Below are 13539 nucleotides of genomic sequence, written 5' to 3'. Positions count from 1 at the left end.
TGATTGCAGCTTTATCTGGGATAGCATGGAATATTGACGCTTATCACAGCAGCACTGTATGACTAAAAAACCATGAAGTATATAAAAATATATATATATGTATTTTGCATTGATGCGAGTTATATATTTTTGACATATAACTTGGAATAATCTTGGTCTTAAAAATCTCACAGAGGTCCCACAAGTTGATGTCCAGGTCACTAGTTTTTTCAAGATGATTTAAGTTGATGGAAATGAGGCCAAGTCGTCTGAGTTGGATGACTCATTCTGCATCACATATATAAAATCGCATAAATCATATCTGGGGTTTGTCCATTGGACCAATTCACCTAATGTCCTGTTACATGTTCTTTTTTTCTCTCCAATTATACTGCCCAGCGATCTAAATTTATCTGTAGAGCTCTGCTCCATAAAATTATAACTTGGCGTAATAATTTTTGTTTAGTGTGGTCCAGTCCAAGGTTAATGGTTTCCTCTGCCTTTCAACTGTCTGAAGAGGTGTCAGGGCCTTGCTCATTGATGCAAACTTCCCCATAAAACGTGTCCAGAAGAGATGAATGTCTGGAATTAATGCCAGGTGCAACCAATTAATATTCCTTGTGCCATGCTGAAACAACATCTCATTAAAATGTCTAACATCTATTTTTCCCAACAGGTATCTTTAAGGTAATTCTTTTACACAGATCAGAGCATGAGAATAACTTTGTGTTCATCCTGAAACACTCTTCAGTATGAAACCAATGAATAGACACACATGTAGTTTCACACAAGAACACATGTAGTTTCAGAACCCGATTAAACTATGTCCAAACATTAGATTAATAGCGCCATTAAATTTTGTGATTCAATTATTCATTCAGTTTTTTGGCTGTGGTTTCAAATTCCTTTGTCCTTTCTTATTTATGACAAAGTGCTGTCTGCTGTCTCCAGAATTTTGAACCAGTCAGGGTCAGGATTATGGTTATTTTGAATACATACAAAAATACATCTCTTTTAAGTGCATATAAGTGCTTATTTATGATGTCACTAGACTTCTAAGATTTCTTTCTTGGCCTATTTTGTTCATGTGCAAGTGCTATGTACAGCTTCTAGGATGACAGTTTAAAACTATGTAAAATGATGATACTGGTTATTCTGACTATATACTATATATGTAGGAGTTTTAGGAGCATCTGCAGTAGAGGTACTAGTGGAGTCAACTAACTACTTGACTTTATGGTTGTGAAAGATGTGTTTTAGGTAGTATGACTCAGGCACCTTTGCACATGAAAATAATACTTCAGCACATAGCTGTGTAAAAAGGGTTCACACCTTATTACTATTAGTACAACACAAACAAAATTTTAAAGCAGAAGCCTAGATCTGTTTGAGCTCTAGCTTAACTTCTTTTGTTTCTTTCTCTATAAGTAGCTGAGCAGCTTAGCTGCTTACTGGCTTCACAAAACCAAAATCTTTCACCGATTTGTTTCCAAAAAGAAAAACTTTTCAAAACTCTCACCAATAAGCACATCTGCAGGCTTGTCGATTGCTTGTCTTCATACTTCCTTTTCCCACTGCTGCTGCACATAACAGTGACTCTGCTAACTAGCAGTGTTCAGGAGCTATCTGGAAGCCTCAGCTTTCTGGCTTTTAAATGTCACCCAACCAGTGTCTTTCCCCAGTTGGTGACAGAGGATGACAGATCATTCGCATTGCCTTCTGGAGAATATGGAGACAAAATCTGTCATCGTATCTGAAGTAACCTACCACCCTCTCACATGCTTTTGTATGCCACTGGTCATTTTTTAAATTTATTTAAATGTAGCATCAGCTCAAAAGGGTGAACTTGTATTGTTTTAAAGTGGTACAAAAATTATGTCAGCTCAAAGATGTCAGACCATAGTATCAAACATATTTCGTCATCCCATGAAGCAAGCCTTTAGAATGGTGCTGAAGGAAGACATGTGTTGGAATTTGTAAATCACGTTTTGCCAAAATCCTAACTAACGAATTTTTATTTTTGCAGATTCACATCATTGACTTTGATGACGAAAATAATATCATTAATAAGAATGTTCTCCTACACCAAGTTGGAGAAATATGGCATATAAGCACAAGTCCTGCGGATAAAAGTGTGTTGTCAACCTGTTACAACAAGAGTAAGTAAGCATTTCTTTTTTTAATAGAATTTTTTTCTCAGTCCATGCTTGCCACCCTGCCAGACCTTTTTCCTAGCTATCCTTTGCAGGCATTGCTGGTAAAAGAACTCAGTCACAGTCTTGAATTTTGGCACTCTGTATGTCCATTGTCGCCTCAAGGCAATTAAAAAATAAATGAACATGAAGAAACTATTAAACATTAAATTAGAGTCTACAAGGCTGAAGACTGTAGCTAATCCTGGTTTATAACTACCCTATCAGTAGGAATATGACAGGTTTCAATTTGTACGTTTGGAAGAGAGTGTGACCACATTTGTCTCCAGTTATATATTTAATTGATTAAAAGCTTGATGCATGCACGTGCCTGGCTGAACAGAAAAAAATGAATTATGAAGGTGATCAATCTAATGAAGTAGCTAAAGCTAAAGAAGGTGAATTAAGTGTCTTCTTCCACCAGGCTCAATGGTGCAAATGGCCAAAAAACATTTAGCCTGTGAAAGTAAACTATTGTATTTTCCTGCATTATCTCCCTTACATTAGATAAGAAAGACCCCTGTGTTCAAGTGAAAATCGTATTTGTTGTAAAAAAGGCACTAAAACACAGTTGGAAATACACATGTATAGACATACTCTACGTACATATGGTTAGAAAAGGCACTTAAATACTTTAAAAGCAGTAGAGATGTTAAGTTCTGAGTTCCTTAAGGCTTATTTGGTTAAAGCAAATGTTATTTTCATGTAAATGTTGGGACTCATTTAGATACAGGCATTTTAATGAATGAAATGTAAAAGTTCGCCTCTGGGGGCACTCTTTACCAAACTCCTTGGCCAAAGTTGTTCCCATTTGTGTCAGCTGTGGATTGTTTTCGTACTTGATATGATATGAAGCCTGCTGACTTACATATATTTTTAATTCTAGATGTCTTACCCTAGGATTCACTTTTTCTGACATGTCTTGTACCTAGTGAAAAACTATATTTGGAAAAAAATAAATGTGCTGAATGGTCTCCTCTTGTTTCTTATTATTCAATTGTTTTTGTGTTCTAACAGTACTGATGACATAGTTTAAAATGTTGTCTGACAACTGAGCGCATCCATGTTTAAAATATTTCTGTAGTGTACAATTGCTAGAGTGATTTGAAAACTAGTCTGGGTGATATTATTTACTGCACCTACAGTACTTATTATTCAGCCATGTGCTTTAATAGAGGCTGGAACATGTTGGATCAACCTATTGAAATATGAAATCAAGGGTCTCCCAAATACGATCTTCAAAAACTGTACAAACAGATTTATTGATTTCATGAAGCATGAACAGTTTGTGCTTGTCTTCAAGGTGCAGTCTTGATTCTCCCCTTTTGTTATGTATCTTCATATACAAACTATTCCAGGAACTGTTACTTAAATTGCATTTTGAAAACAAACTTTTGATGTACTTTTATTTTTTGTATTTTTATCTGATATTGACAAATCTATTGACAAATCATGCTTTTCAGTATTCTTGGGTTTGGAAAGGCGCTTCATAAATAAAAATTACGATTATTCTTTGGCAGAAATTGCAGCAGAAAATAATTGTAGCCTATCACTTCATTTGGCATTCGAACATTTTGGTGACACAGCAAGCAGTTTAGATTTCTGTTAAATAATACACAGGTATTATTAACATACATCAGTTAAAGCACGCTTCAGCTGCATTATTAAAGCATGCAAATAAGGTATAATTAACTGGTAATTATTCAAACTATTCAGAAAATAATGTTGAATGAGACACTGACCGTAGTTAGAGGTCATTGTCTTAATGTATTTTGTTTTGTTCTAACTGCTGAATAGGGTAGTGGCTGTCATAACTGAGATGCTGTGCTAACATTGGTCTCTGTTGCTTAGCTTCAGACAGTAAAGTGGTAACATGTGCAGCTGTGTGGAGGATGCCGAAGGAATTGGAATCAGGCAGTCATGAATCCCCTGATGATTCATCAAGCAACCCACAGACCCTAGAGCTGCTCTGTCACCTTGACAACACAGCCCACGGCAATATGGCCTGGTAGGATCCTAAGTATTGATTTAAACCTTTTTTTACAGTGGGGTAGGCCAGGGTTGAATGTGTTATTCACCAGTGTTTTCCAGCATTTGTTTTCCACAGTAAACTATCGACTGACCTAGTTACTGCAGAGCTAGGCTGGCACAGGATCCTTGTCTCGCCTGCTTGGCTAATTTTTAGTCTGTAATATATTTAGGGAACATTAAATGTTTAATTGGTTTGTGTGTCTTTAAAACATGCACAGCGGTTACCTGAATTTTTAAAATAATTTTTCTATATAACATGTTGTGTATGAATTCATGCTCACAAGAGCTTGCAGTATAGAGTGCTGCAGGAAAAGTTTCAGCACTTATTGTTCTTTGAAAAAGGTTCATCTTGCCACTTTGGCTTTCTTTATATCACACACACTAGTACATTAGGCAAGCCCTTGGCAGATACCAGTCAGAAAGGGTTCTTAAGGGATATAACAGTTCTTAGTCGGCAAAGTTTAAGTTAAATAGTTAGGAGTTAATTAATTTTGTTCCATTTTTGCTGTTTTATGCAAATCCAGAAGGATAAAAAATATAATGATTATAAAGCCCTCCGAAACAATTATACAGACTGGTAGCTCATTCCTGATCACCTTTAATGCTTTAATACTGCACAAGCAAACCTTCCGTTTTGCAATTGAAGTGCAGCTCAGTCTTTTAATGTGTGCAGTGTTTCACCCTGTGCATGTGTTATTTTAAAGAATAAAACAAGAATTATTTCAATTCTGTTTTAACCGGTAAAGTTGTATTATACTGACATTTTAATGTATTTGTACTTGGCAGCATCTTTGTAGATGTTCTGTCATAATGTAATCAAAAATAAAATAAAACACTTTCACACAAGTATTTTGGATTTCAACATATTCTCTGTGAATAAAGAACGGACATCCTATTTTATAGTTATCACTTACATGTAGTATCACTCATTCTACATTGGCCATGGTCATATTATCAGGACAAGAACCTCAATGTTGTGTATTCAAATATAGTGTTCTTCTCTAATGTATCAATTCACAAAGCCTCAGTTTAAGAGGACAGGAAATAACACCACAATTTTCCTACTTTTTTCCTATGTTATGTGAAGTTTCTTGTACAGCCCTCTTCTTGCTTCATGGCTAATCTTTCTTTGCTTTCCACTTCCCTGAAGAATTTTACATGTAGGATACCTTTTAGATTTTAAATAACTCAGTAGTCTTTCAGGTAAGGAATAATGTTTAAAATGCCTGGTGCATGCTTATCTTGTTTACTCTTTTCTAATACTCAGCAAAAGCTTTTCTGTATGCAGGCTTTGATCCCATTGTCTTTACCACCTTCTGTATTTAGGCTGTTCAGTTAACTCCAATATGATGCTTTTTTTTTTTTAGATGTTGTCTACAGCAGTCATTGTTTCCTGCTGCCAGACCATGGTCTTGCTGGTTTTATAGGGCTCTTAAAATAATGAACACCTAAAGACTTGGGAAAAGTGAGGTTTCAATGGCTAATTGAAGTCAGTGATTGTAAAGTTTAAATAGGTAACACTTAGCTCAGGGGGAGGAAAAGCATAATGCCATATAGCCATCAACAACTTGAGATGAACATCCTGATCTTTAGGTTCATAGGTTCATTTTGTTTACTTTGCAGTCATATGACCCATTTTCATGGAATTGGTTTTCTAAATGATCAGGAACTTCTTCCTGGGGTCTGGTTATCAAAGAGGAAGCTAATGTTGTGTACATTAGCTACAGTATGTGCCTCAGCCTGATACATGGTGATTAACCAGCTGATCTTTTTGTCAGAAGAGGGAGCTCATGGCACAGTCCCCATCTCAGACAAAGCTTGTCATCGAATACAACCAAGTTACATCTCCTCCCCCATTTGACTTATCTCAGCTGTGGCTGGCAAGGAGACGCAATGACACAACGTTGGTGGAACAAACTGGAAGGGAATGAAAAAACAATATTCTGTCTTTTATCATCAAGGAGGCGAGTTCTTATACAATAGGCACTTCCATTGCAAATGATTGACATATATGAATATGATGTTTTTTTCACTAACTGGGGTGTATTCGATCTCAAATCAGATGACCCACAATGGACTGGCATTTTAAATTTTCTATTAAATGACAACAGAACTGTAGTATCCATGGTCTGTAAAGGCAGAGTGGTGTGTGTGACTTTGGGGGTGTCGGTGTCACAAGTCATTTAATCTAAAAGCAGCATTGAAGATTGTGTAGCTGCAGGTACTGTTACAGGAGAGAGTTAAATGAAAATCATAAAATATATAAATCTATACAGTGTGCTTTAGAGTGAAGAATTAAAAAAAGATTCAATTGTTTAAAATCTGATGTGAAGGCTAGACTTTTTTCACATATTTGTTTGGCACAGTATTTGAGACAATTGACCTGCCTTGAAAGCACTCCCAAGGTGAGAAGTAGAGATTGATGGTCACAGAGACTGAAGGGCTGTCTCTCCTCCTAAGCGTGTGGTTTCTCAAGGGCAGGATTGATGTGCACTGAGGGAGATGAGTTGAGAAACAAATGTTACAGCTGCCTTCCTTGTATTAGTTTGGTAGATAAGTCCTTTGGCTTTTCCTACTCATTTTTAAGAATAACTCTACAATGGTAGCAAAATCATTGGACAATTACATGAACAGGTTTGTATAACATGTAGAAGTATGAGAGACTATTCTCTAATTTTAAGCCTTGGATTTACCTTCCTTGCACACCTTGATTTGAAGCCCCTTTCATAGTCATTGGTTATTTTGGTACTGAGTGAATGTTATCCAAAATGTTTTTTTTTTTTGCATGAAATAGAATGCAAGAGGAGTATATGTGGGTACTACCCACGACTAGGACGCAGGGCAGGGCAATGACTTTTGCCACCTTGCAAGAGTTGTAAAAACTGTTCTGCCTTTGGCATTAGATTTATAACATTAGGATTTTTTTTTTCTCAAGCAGCCGATGCAAATTACATACAGTACTTGGCTGGGATCCTTTTGAAAATGGGTTTTCTTTATCTTCTTGTAGCACACCATTGGCCATTAAATTAAAATGGTGGTCATAAAGTAGTTAAATTAAATTAGACTCAAATGTTGTCTACCTTCAAATAAACCTTCATTTATCTGTGCTTGTGAATAGGGTTAAAAATAATTTTACAAATCACAACTGCTGAAATGACTGTATACGTTTTTAAATGTCTTGAACAGGTCAACAGGCGTGTTAACCTTTTAAATGTTTTACAGTGTTCTCTGGGAACCCATGGGTGATGGCAAAAGGTTGATTTCACTAGCAGATAATCATCTTCTGCTTTGGGACTTGCAGGAAAACTGCACCAAGGCTACGGTAAGACAAAAGATCTTGAGATTGTATTGCTTCTTTAAAGGTTTATTATTCAGTTGTTTCCAAATTATTACAGTCATTTACTGATACTACAGTTAAAAGCATCATTAGGCTCTGCATGCTCAGATGTTCATTAAGAAAATAGTGTATATCATGCACTACAGATAAGCTGTGATATAATAATTCTATGGGATAACAACTATTAATTAAGAAAGCTTATAATGAATAAGGTTTTCATACCTTCATGAGTTTATTACAGCTACAGGGTGTTATTTCTTTGCATTTTAGTATTAGTGAATGGTTCATTTTTAAGAAGATCAGAAAATGTTACCTCTCACATCAAAATTCAGAATGTATGGTACATAAACACTTTTACTGAATAATGTTTACGCTAAATATAGCTTTTATTTTTATTTGATACTGTTACTGAAGTAATTGATTTGTTTGTCAGGATAGGTATTTCTAAAGATCTCACAGAGCTGAAAACGCTTCCAGTTTAACCTTAGTATAATGCCATTCGAAATAACATATCAAGCCTTAATAATATACATTTTAATGAGAAAAAAAATAATTTGGTATAAGACCATAAGAAGAGCTGCAAACGAGAGGAGGTCATTTGGCATACTGTATCTTGTGTGTTTAGTTTCCAGGAGACAATTAATCCAAGGATCTCATCCAGCCTTTTGCCCCTAGGCCAGGATATGGGCTTCAACAGTACGGCAGGATAGCTTGTTCAAGGCTCTCAAAACTCTTTGTGTAAATAAATAAAAAACCTCCTGTTCTCTGTTTTATAGGCAGTTCCCCATAATTTCCACTTGTGCCTTCTGGTATGCGTTACGTTGTTGCTTCTGAAGAAGTTCATATTGTTGACTTTATCAAAGACTTTGAAAATGTTGAAAACTTGAATCAGTCTTCCATGTTTAGGACAAGAAACATTCCATTCTTTTAGCCTGTCAGTGTGGGAGAGAGAATGTATATCTTATAGAGTAAGAGCTAGAGAATAATTCCTGAGTAGAAAAATATTTTAAGTTATATGGTGACCAAGCCTGTACACAACATTCTGTGAGTTCTTACTAGTGCATTGTAAATGTTTATACAACCTTGATTGTAGTTTTATTCTTTTAAGTATTTAAAAAACTAAATCGTTTAGCCTTTCAAGCTTTTGAAACCATCCATCTACCCAGTCAACTTCAGAAACGGCAATGAAAAGTAAACCAAACATGACAAGGTCATAACACAATTGTTGTGCATTTAAATGCGAGAACAGGAGGCACTTTTCACAGAGGAATGTGGGATTATGGAACAGTCTTCTCAGTCATGTTATGAAAGCCAATACCCTGGCTCATTGTAAGAAAAAAAAGTTTAATGAGACTTTTACCCAATGGACTAGATGGGCTCTCTCATTTGTTCTTATGCTATTATTCTTTTTGTTGCCTGTTTAAAGAACTTTTCATGAGTTGGTTATATAAAATTAACGTTTTCAGAATCCATGCTGGCTATCCAGTTAACACACGGATAATTGTCTAGTTTAGTTCTCGTTTTCTTTTCCATAACTTTGTATGTCCCAGATGTAAGGTTTATTACTTGATAATTACTTGGTTTGGTTTCTATTTGTATGGAAGGGTGTCATTGGGAATATTTCGGGGTTAGACAGATTCAGCACTGATGAGTGCATTTCAAACCACAAGTGTAGTGTCTGCTGCACAAACTGTACTTCTCTCGTACACCACATTACATTAATCATTACAGTGACTAGTGAGCAGGAAGGGCCGCATGACATCACAATTTGTGCACGATTTGTGTAAACTCTCACTTTCGCCCGTGGCAACACCAGAGGTTCGCAACAACATACCGACTTACATTACTTTCACCAAGTTCACCATTTGTGTTTATTTCGGAATTTGTAATTTTTTTCTGTACTGTCAATGAATTTATTTTGTCACCAAAACTTAATAACTGGTCTGAGAAATTTAGACTGCAGTTCCACTTTAAATAGGTGGACTGGACTTTAGCCTACTTCATTCAACCTTCGGATCCATGTGATGTATTTTTTTTTTACTTCAGATGCTCATTTTAAAGGTTGCATCATTCTCCATTACAAAATGTATTAACATCTACTTTGGAACTCATGATTTTAAAAGCTACTGACTTAAGTAGACGGTAAAGGGTACTGTCTGTACAACACCTCTGTGCACCAGCATGATATTTTTACTGTCAGTCTTGCATGCGAAATGGGATCTATTGAGTGGTATTTCTTGCTGTGAGCACTGAGCCCATTAAATATGGAGTGAGGTTAGAAGTGAATGAGCTGACAACACAGCAAGATCCTTTTAGTGGTGAAAATGCAAATCCTGATATGCTAACCCCTTATCTGAACCCCGTTCAAGTATTCTGGAAAAGCTGAAACACTGTTGCATGTTCACCTCAAATGAATGCTTATCTGGAAGTGAGGTCTTGAACATCACAGGATGGAAAACTGAAGAAAACAGTGCAAACCTTCATTTATTCAATGTGGAACTGGGTTTTAATAAGTTTCTAGTTATGACCTTGCATAACTGTTCAATATTCTATTTTACTGTACTTTAATCGAATACATAGATATCGTTTATATAGATATACTATGTTCACTCTATTAATTTCATTTTAAACTTCAGAAAACATCTGACCTCTCAAGTGTTATTTACTGAAACTGAAAAGATTAAGTTCCTCTAATATGTCCTCATAGTATATTTCCTTTAACAGGGGAATGAGTTTCTCTTCTATGTGTCTTATCAAAGACCTCTGAATACATAATATGTATAAAAACACAAACATATTATGTTTTGGAGAAATTCAATACAGTTGTATATACATAAAAAATGAATGCAATTCTTAGTTGCATTTCAATGTGAATATCCATATGACCACATCATTTTGATTTACAGAATATGTGCCAAGTTATACTGTATGCCAAAAAGACGTCTCATCAGCAATTACAGCAGATGGGAAATTTAACAAATATCAAATATTGTCCTAAATTTAAATTAGAATGTTTTACTCGTATTCCTAACATCATCACCAGGTATGCAAGAAAACAGAGGTTCCCTGGCTAATACTTTTGGGAAATGGTGGATGAAAAGGGAGGTTCTCATTCCCTTGCATCATTTATATAGAAATTCTGAAAATATCCCTCTTCAAACACATTTTAAGTTGTCAGGTATCACTTAATGGTGTGGATCCTGTTAATATTTGTTTATAGCCCACTTCTTCCTTTTTTTTTCATTCCATATGTTCAGTACTCATTTATTGTCGCAAGAGCAGTTAGCAAGTTCTAGTGGGTAAATTCAGATAAAGGCTGTCAATTCAAATGCTTCCAACTCTGGAGATGTGCATTGTGTTATAGCTATATTTATTGCCATCCTAACATAAATTAGTTAATTCTCTATAGGACCATAATTGCTTTTTTAACAGCTTGTTAGAAGGAATTTGTGTCCGATAACTTCAGTTTTACTTATACAGAACATCAATATAGTGAATAACACTTGTTTAAGAGTACAAAACAGATACTGAGTACAGATATAGTATGGCAGTATTTGGGTATGCATCTGAAAAAAGGCAATATATACACACAGTGTATCTTTGTCAGTAAAGTACTAAATTTGATTTTGATTTTTACTAAACAGATTTCAAGCTCTGCTACACTGGAGGGCAAAGGTCAGCTGAAGTTTACGTCTGGCAGATGGAGCCCCCATCACAACTGCACGCAAGTTGCCACAGCCAATGACACAGCCATCCGGGGCTGGGACATTAGGAGCATGAGGTAATTCAAGCAAAGCAGCTTCATTAGCATATCACAGACTCCAGCTTTTCTGCTGTTTTTTTCCCTCCTGCTATTTTCAACCTTAGTTTGCAGCGACTTTGTAAAAGCATCTTAACATAATTTTATATTACAGGCAAACAAAAGAGGCTTTTTCATGTACTGTTTTAGTTTTGAGTACTTGTTGTCCTCTGTGTAATGTAAACATGGAATTTAAAATATTTGGGATGGGCAAAAACAACTAGCTGTATTGCACTTAGAATCTTTGTTGACTTGAAATATTTTATAATGTTTTTTATGTAATCTTTATGCCAAATTCAAGGAAACTTCATATTTTACATTTTTATGCCTCATTTGTATGCATGTTGTTTAAATCTTTTTAAAATAAAATACTCGTTTTACCAGCTTACAGCCACAGAACTAAAAAGAATATGCCAGTTGGCTTTCCTACACGTATTTAATTAATAAATGTATCAGCAACATTGCGACGAATGCACTTTGGGATAAAAAGTAAGAAGTACTGTACATTCTAAAAATCTTGTATTTTTCGTCCTGGAAAGTACAACATTAACAGCATTAGAACTCGGTGGGTCTGATACAGGAGCAATAACACCTGTAAGGAATCACTGAGAGAAGGTAATCTACTGTGATTTAAGACAGTAGTTCGCAGCGAGTCGAGAGGAAGCCCTGTCTTCTGCTTTTCATTCCAACTGAGTTTATACTTAAAGGCTAATTGATTACAATTTATCTTAGACATATTTTTAAATTTGCTTGCAGCTCTTAAAACTTTGAAGAAGATTTGAAATTAGCGTGTATGCTTTACCAGTTTCTGAGCTGCAGTACTCCCTCTCTTAAGCTGTGTTAGCTAAAATCTAACCGAGTGGACCTATGCAGAAGTAAAGAAAAAAGTAATTGCGGAAATGTATGATACATTGTCATTCCACCCTGTGTATGTTCATCATAAATTCATGAAATGTTAAGAGATGTTTAGACAGAAATCTAAAAATGTGTTTTTAAGTAGGGTATTTTTTAAACAAGATCCAAAACAGATTTATGGAAAAGGTATAAAAAATCTTAAGCAGAACCATTATGGAAACTTGTTAGCAACAATGATTAAGAGCTCTTTTGAAAAAAAAAGCATTAGACCCAAAAGGTACCCCAGACGTGGGGTTTAGAGCCACTAATCTTGGCCTTTCCTGTTTTAAATGTTTAATAATATAAAGTGAAAAAGATTAAGTATACAAGTCAAAGGAAAAGAAGATTCTCCAAATGTTGCTGAAGTTGAACTAGCAGAATAAATGACTGATTTGATAACATTCATAATTATTTCATACGTCAGCTGTACCTGAAAGATACAAGCATGTATTGCAGATGCATTTTTCAGACTGCATGAAGGATAAGTATGCTATAATGTATACCCAAATATTTAAGATATATTGAAATACACAGAGAAACATTACAAACACCTGTACTTGTTTCCAGTAACGATTTGATGTGTTTTTAGCACCTCTCAGTATTTATAAGTTTTAAAGTCCCAGTTCTCAGACCAGTTACTAAATCACAGAAACAGAAGAATTTAATTGATGGTGTTGCAAAATTTTACAAATTCAGAATTAAAGACAAAATCGTGAACTTTGTGAAAGTACATATAGTCGTCATATTGTTGAGAGTTCGCGAGAATTGTAACATGAAGCGGACCTACTTGTTCACTAGTCACTGTAATGACTAATGTAATGTGATGTACTTGCGAATAAGTACAAGTTGTGCAGCAGACGTTTCATCTTAGAAGTGTTCCAACGTGATCTGCACAAGTTAACAAGTAGGTAGTATTTTTACACAAAACTGTTTCAAAGTCAAAAAGCAAATTTTCTATTGGATTAGAAGACATGTATTCACAAGCCTGCTTCTTTACAGTATAGTGGGGCCGCTTGAAATCACTGGAAGTTTTGTTCCATTGTTCTGAATCGCAGACAACAACGGCAATAAGGTGCTGCATATTCCTGGAAATTTTGTCCATTTTGTGATGTGAATTGGAGGTTTTACATGTTACTGTGTATATTTTACTTTAATTCAGAATTCATTTAATAATCTACAAATAACAATTCAAAAAGGTTTAAATTTAAATAATCCAAGAACAATAAGGGATATGCTGATACTCCTCATAAGTACTGAAGACTTTGCAGTTGCCTTCTGCATGATTTAAGACCTAACTGTGAAAAGAG

The 13539-nt window shown here is 35.3% G+C and overlaps 1 protein-coding gene across 1 annotated transcript in view; it reads left to right on the top strand.

Annotated features, from left to right (window-relative positions):
* The window catches only part of eipr1 (EARP complex and GARP complex interacting protein 1), a 40941-nt gene that overhangs the window by 4551 nt on the left and 22851 nt on the right, over nt 1-13539 (top strand). Inside the window, exons 3-6 of the mRNA XM_088930146.1 lie at nt 2006-2138; nt 4023-4179; nt 7425-7524; nt 11184-11320. Coding sequence (XP_088786272.1) covers nt 2006-2138; nt 4023-4179; nt 7425-7524; nt 11184-11320 — 527 coding nt within the window. The remainder of the gene's footprint in view (nt 1-2005; nt 2139-4022; nt 4180-7424; nt 7525-11183; nt 11321-13539) is intronic.

The sequence above is a fragment of the Atractosteus spatula genome, chromosome 2 (assembly GCF_055471065.1).
Source record: "Atractosteus spatula isolate fAtrSpa1 chromosome 2, fAtrSpa1.hap1, whole genome shotgun sequence".
NCBI lineage: Eukaryota > Metazoa > Chordata > Actinopteri > Semionotiformes > Lepisosteidae > Atractosteus > Atractosteus spatula.
The sequence above is the reverse complement of the archived record's forward strand: the minus strand, read 5'-3'. Positions and strand labels throughout refer to the sequence as shown.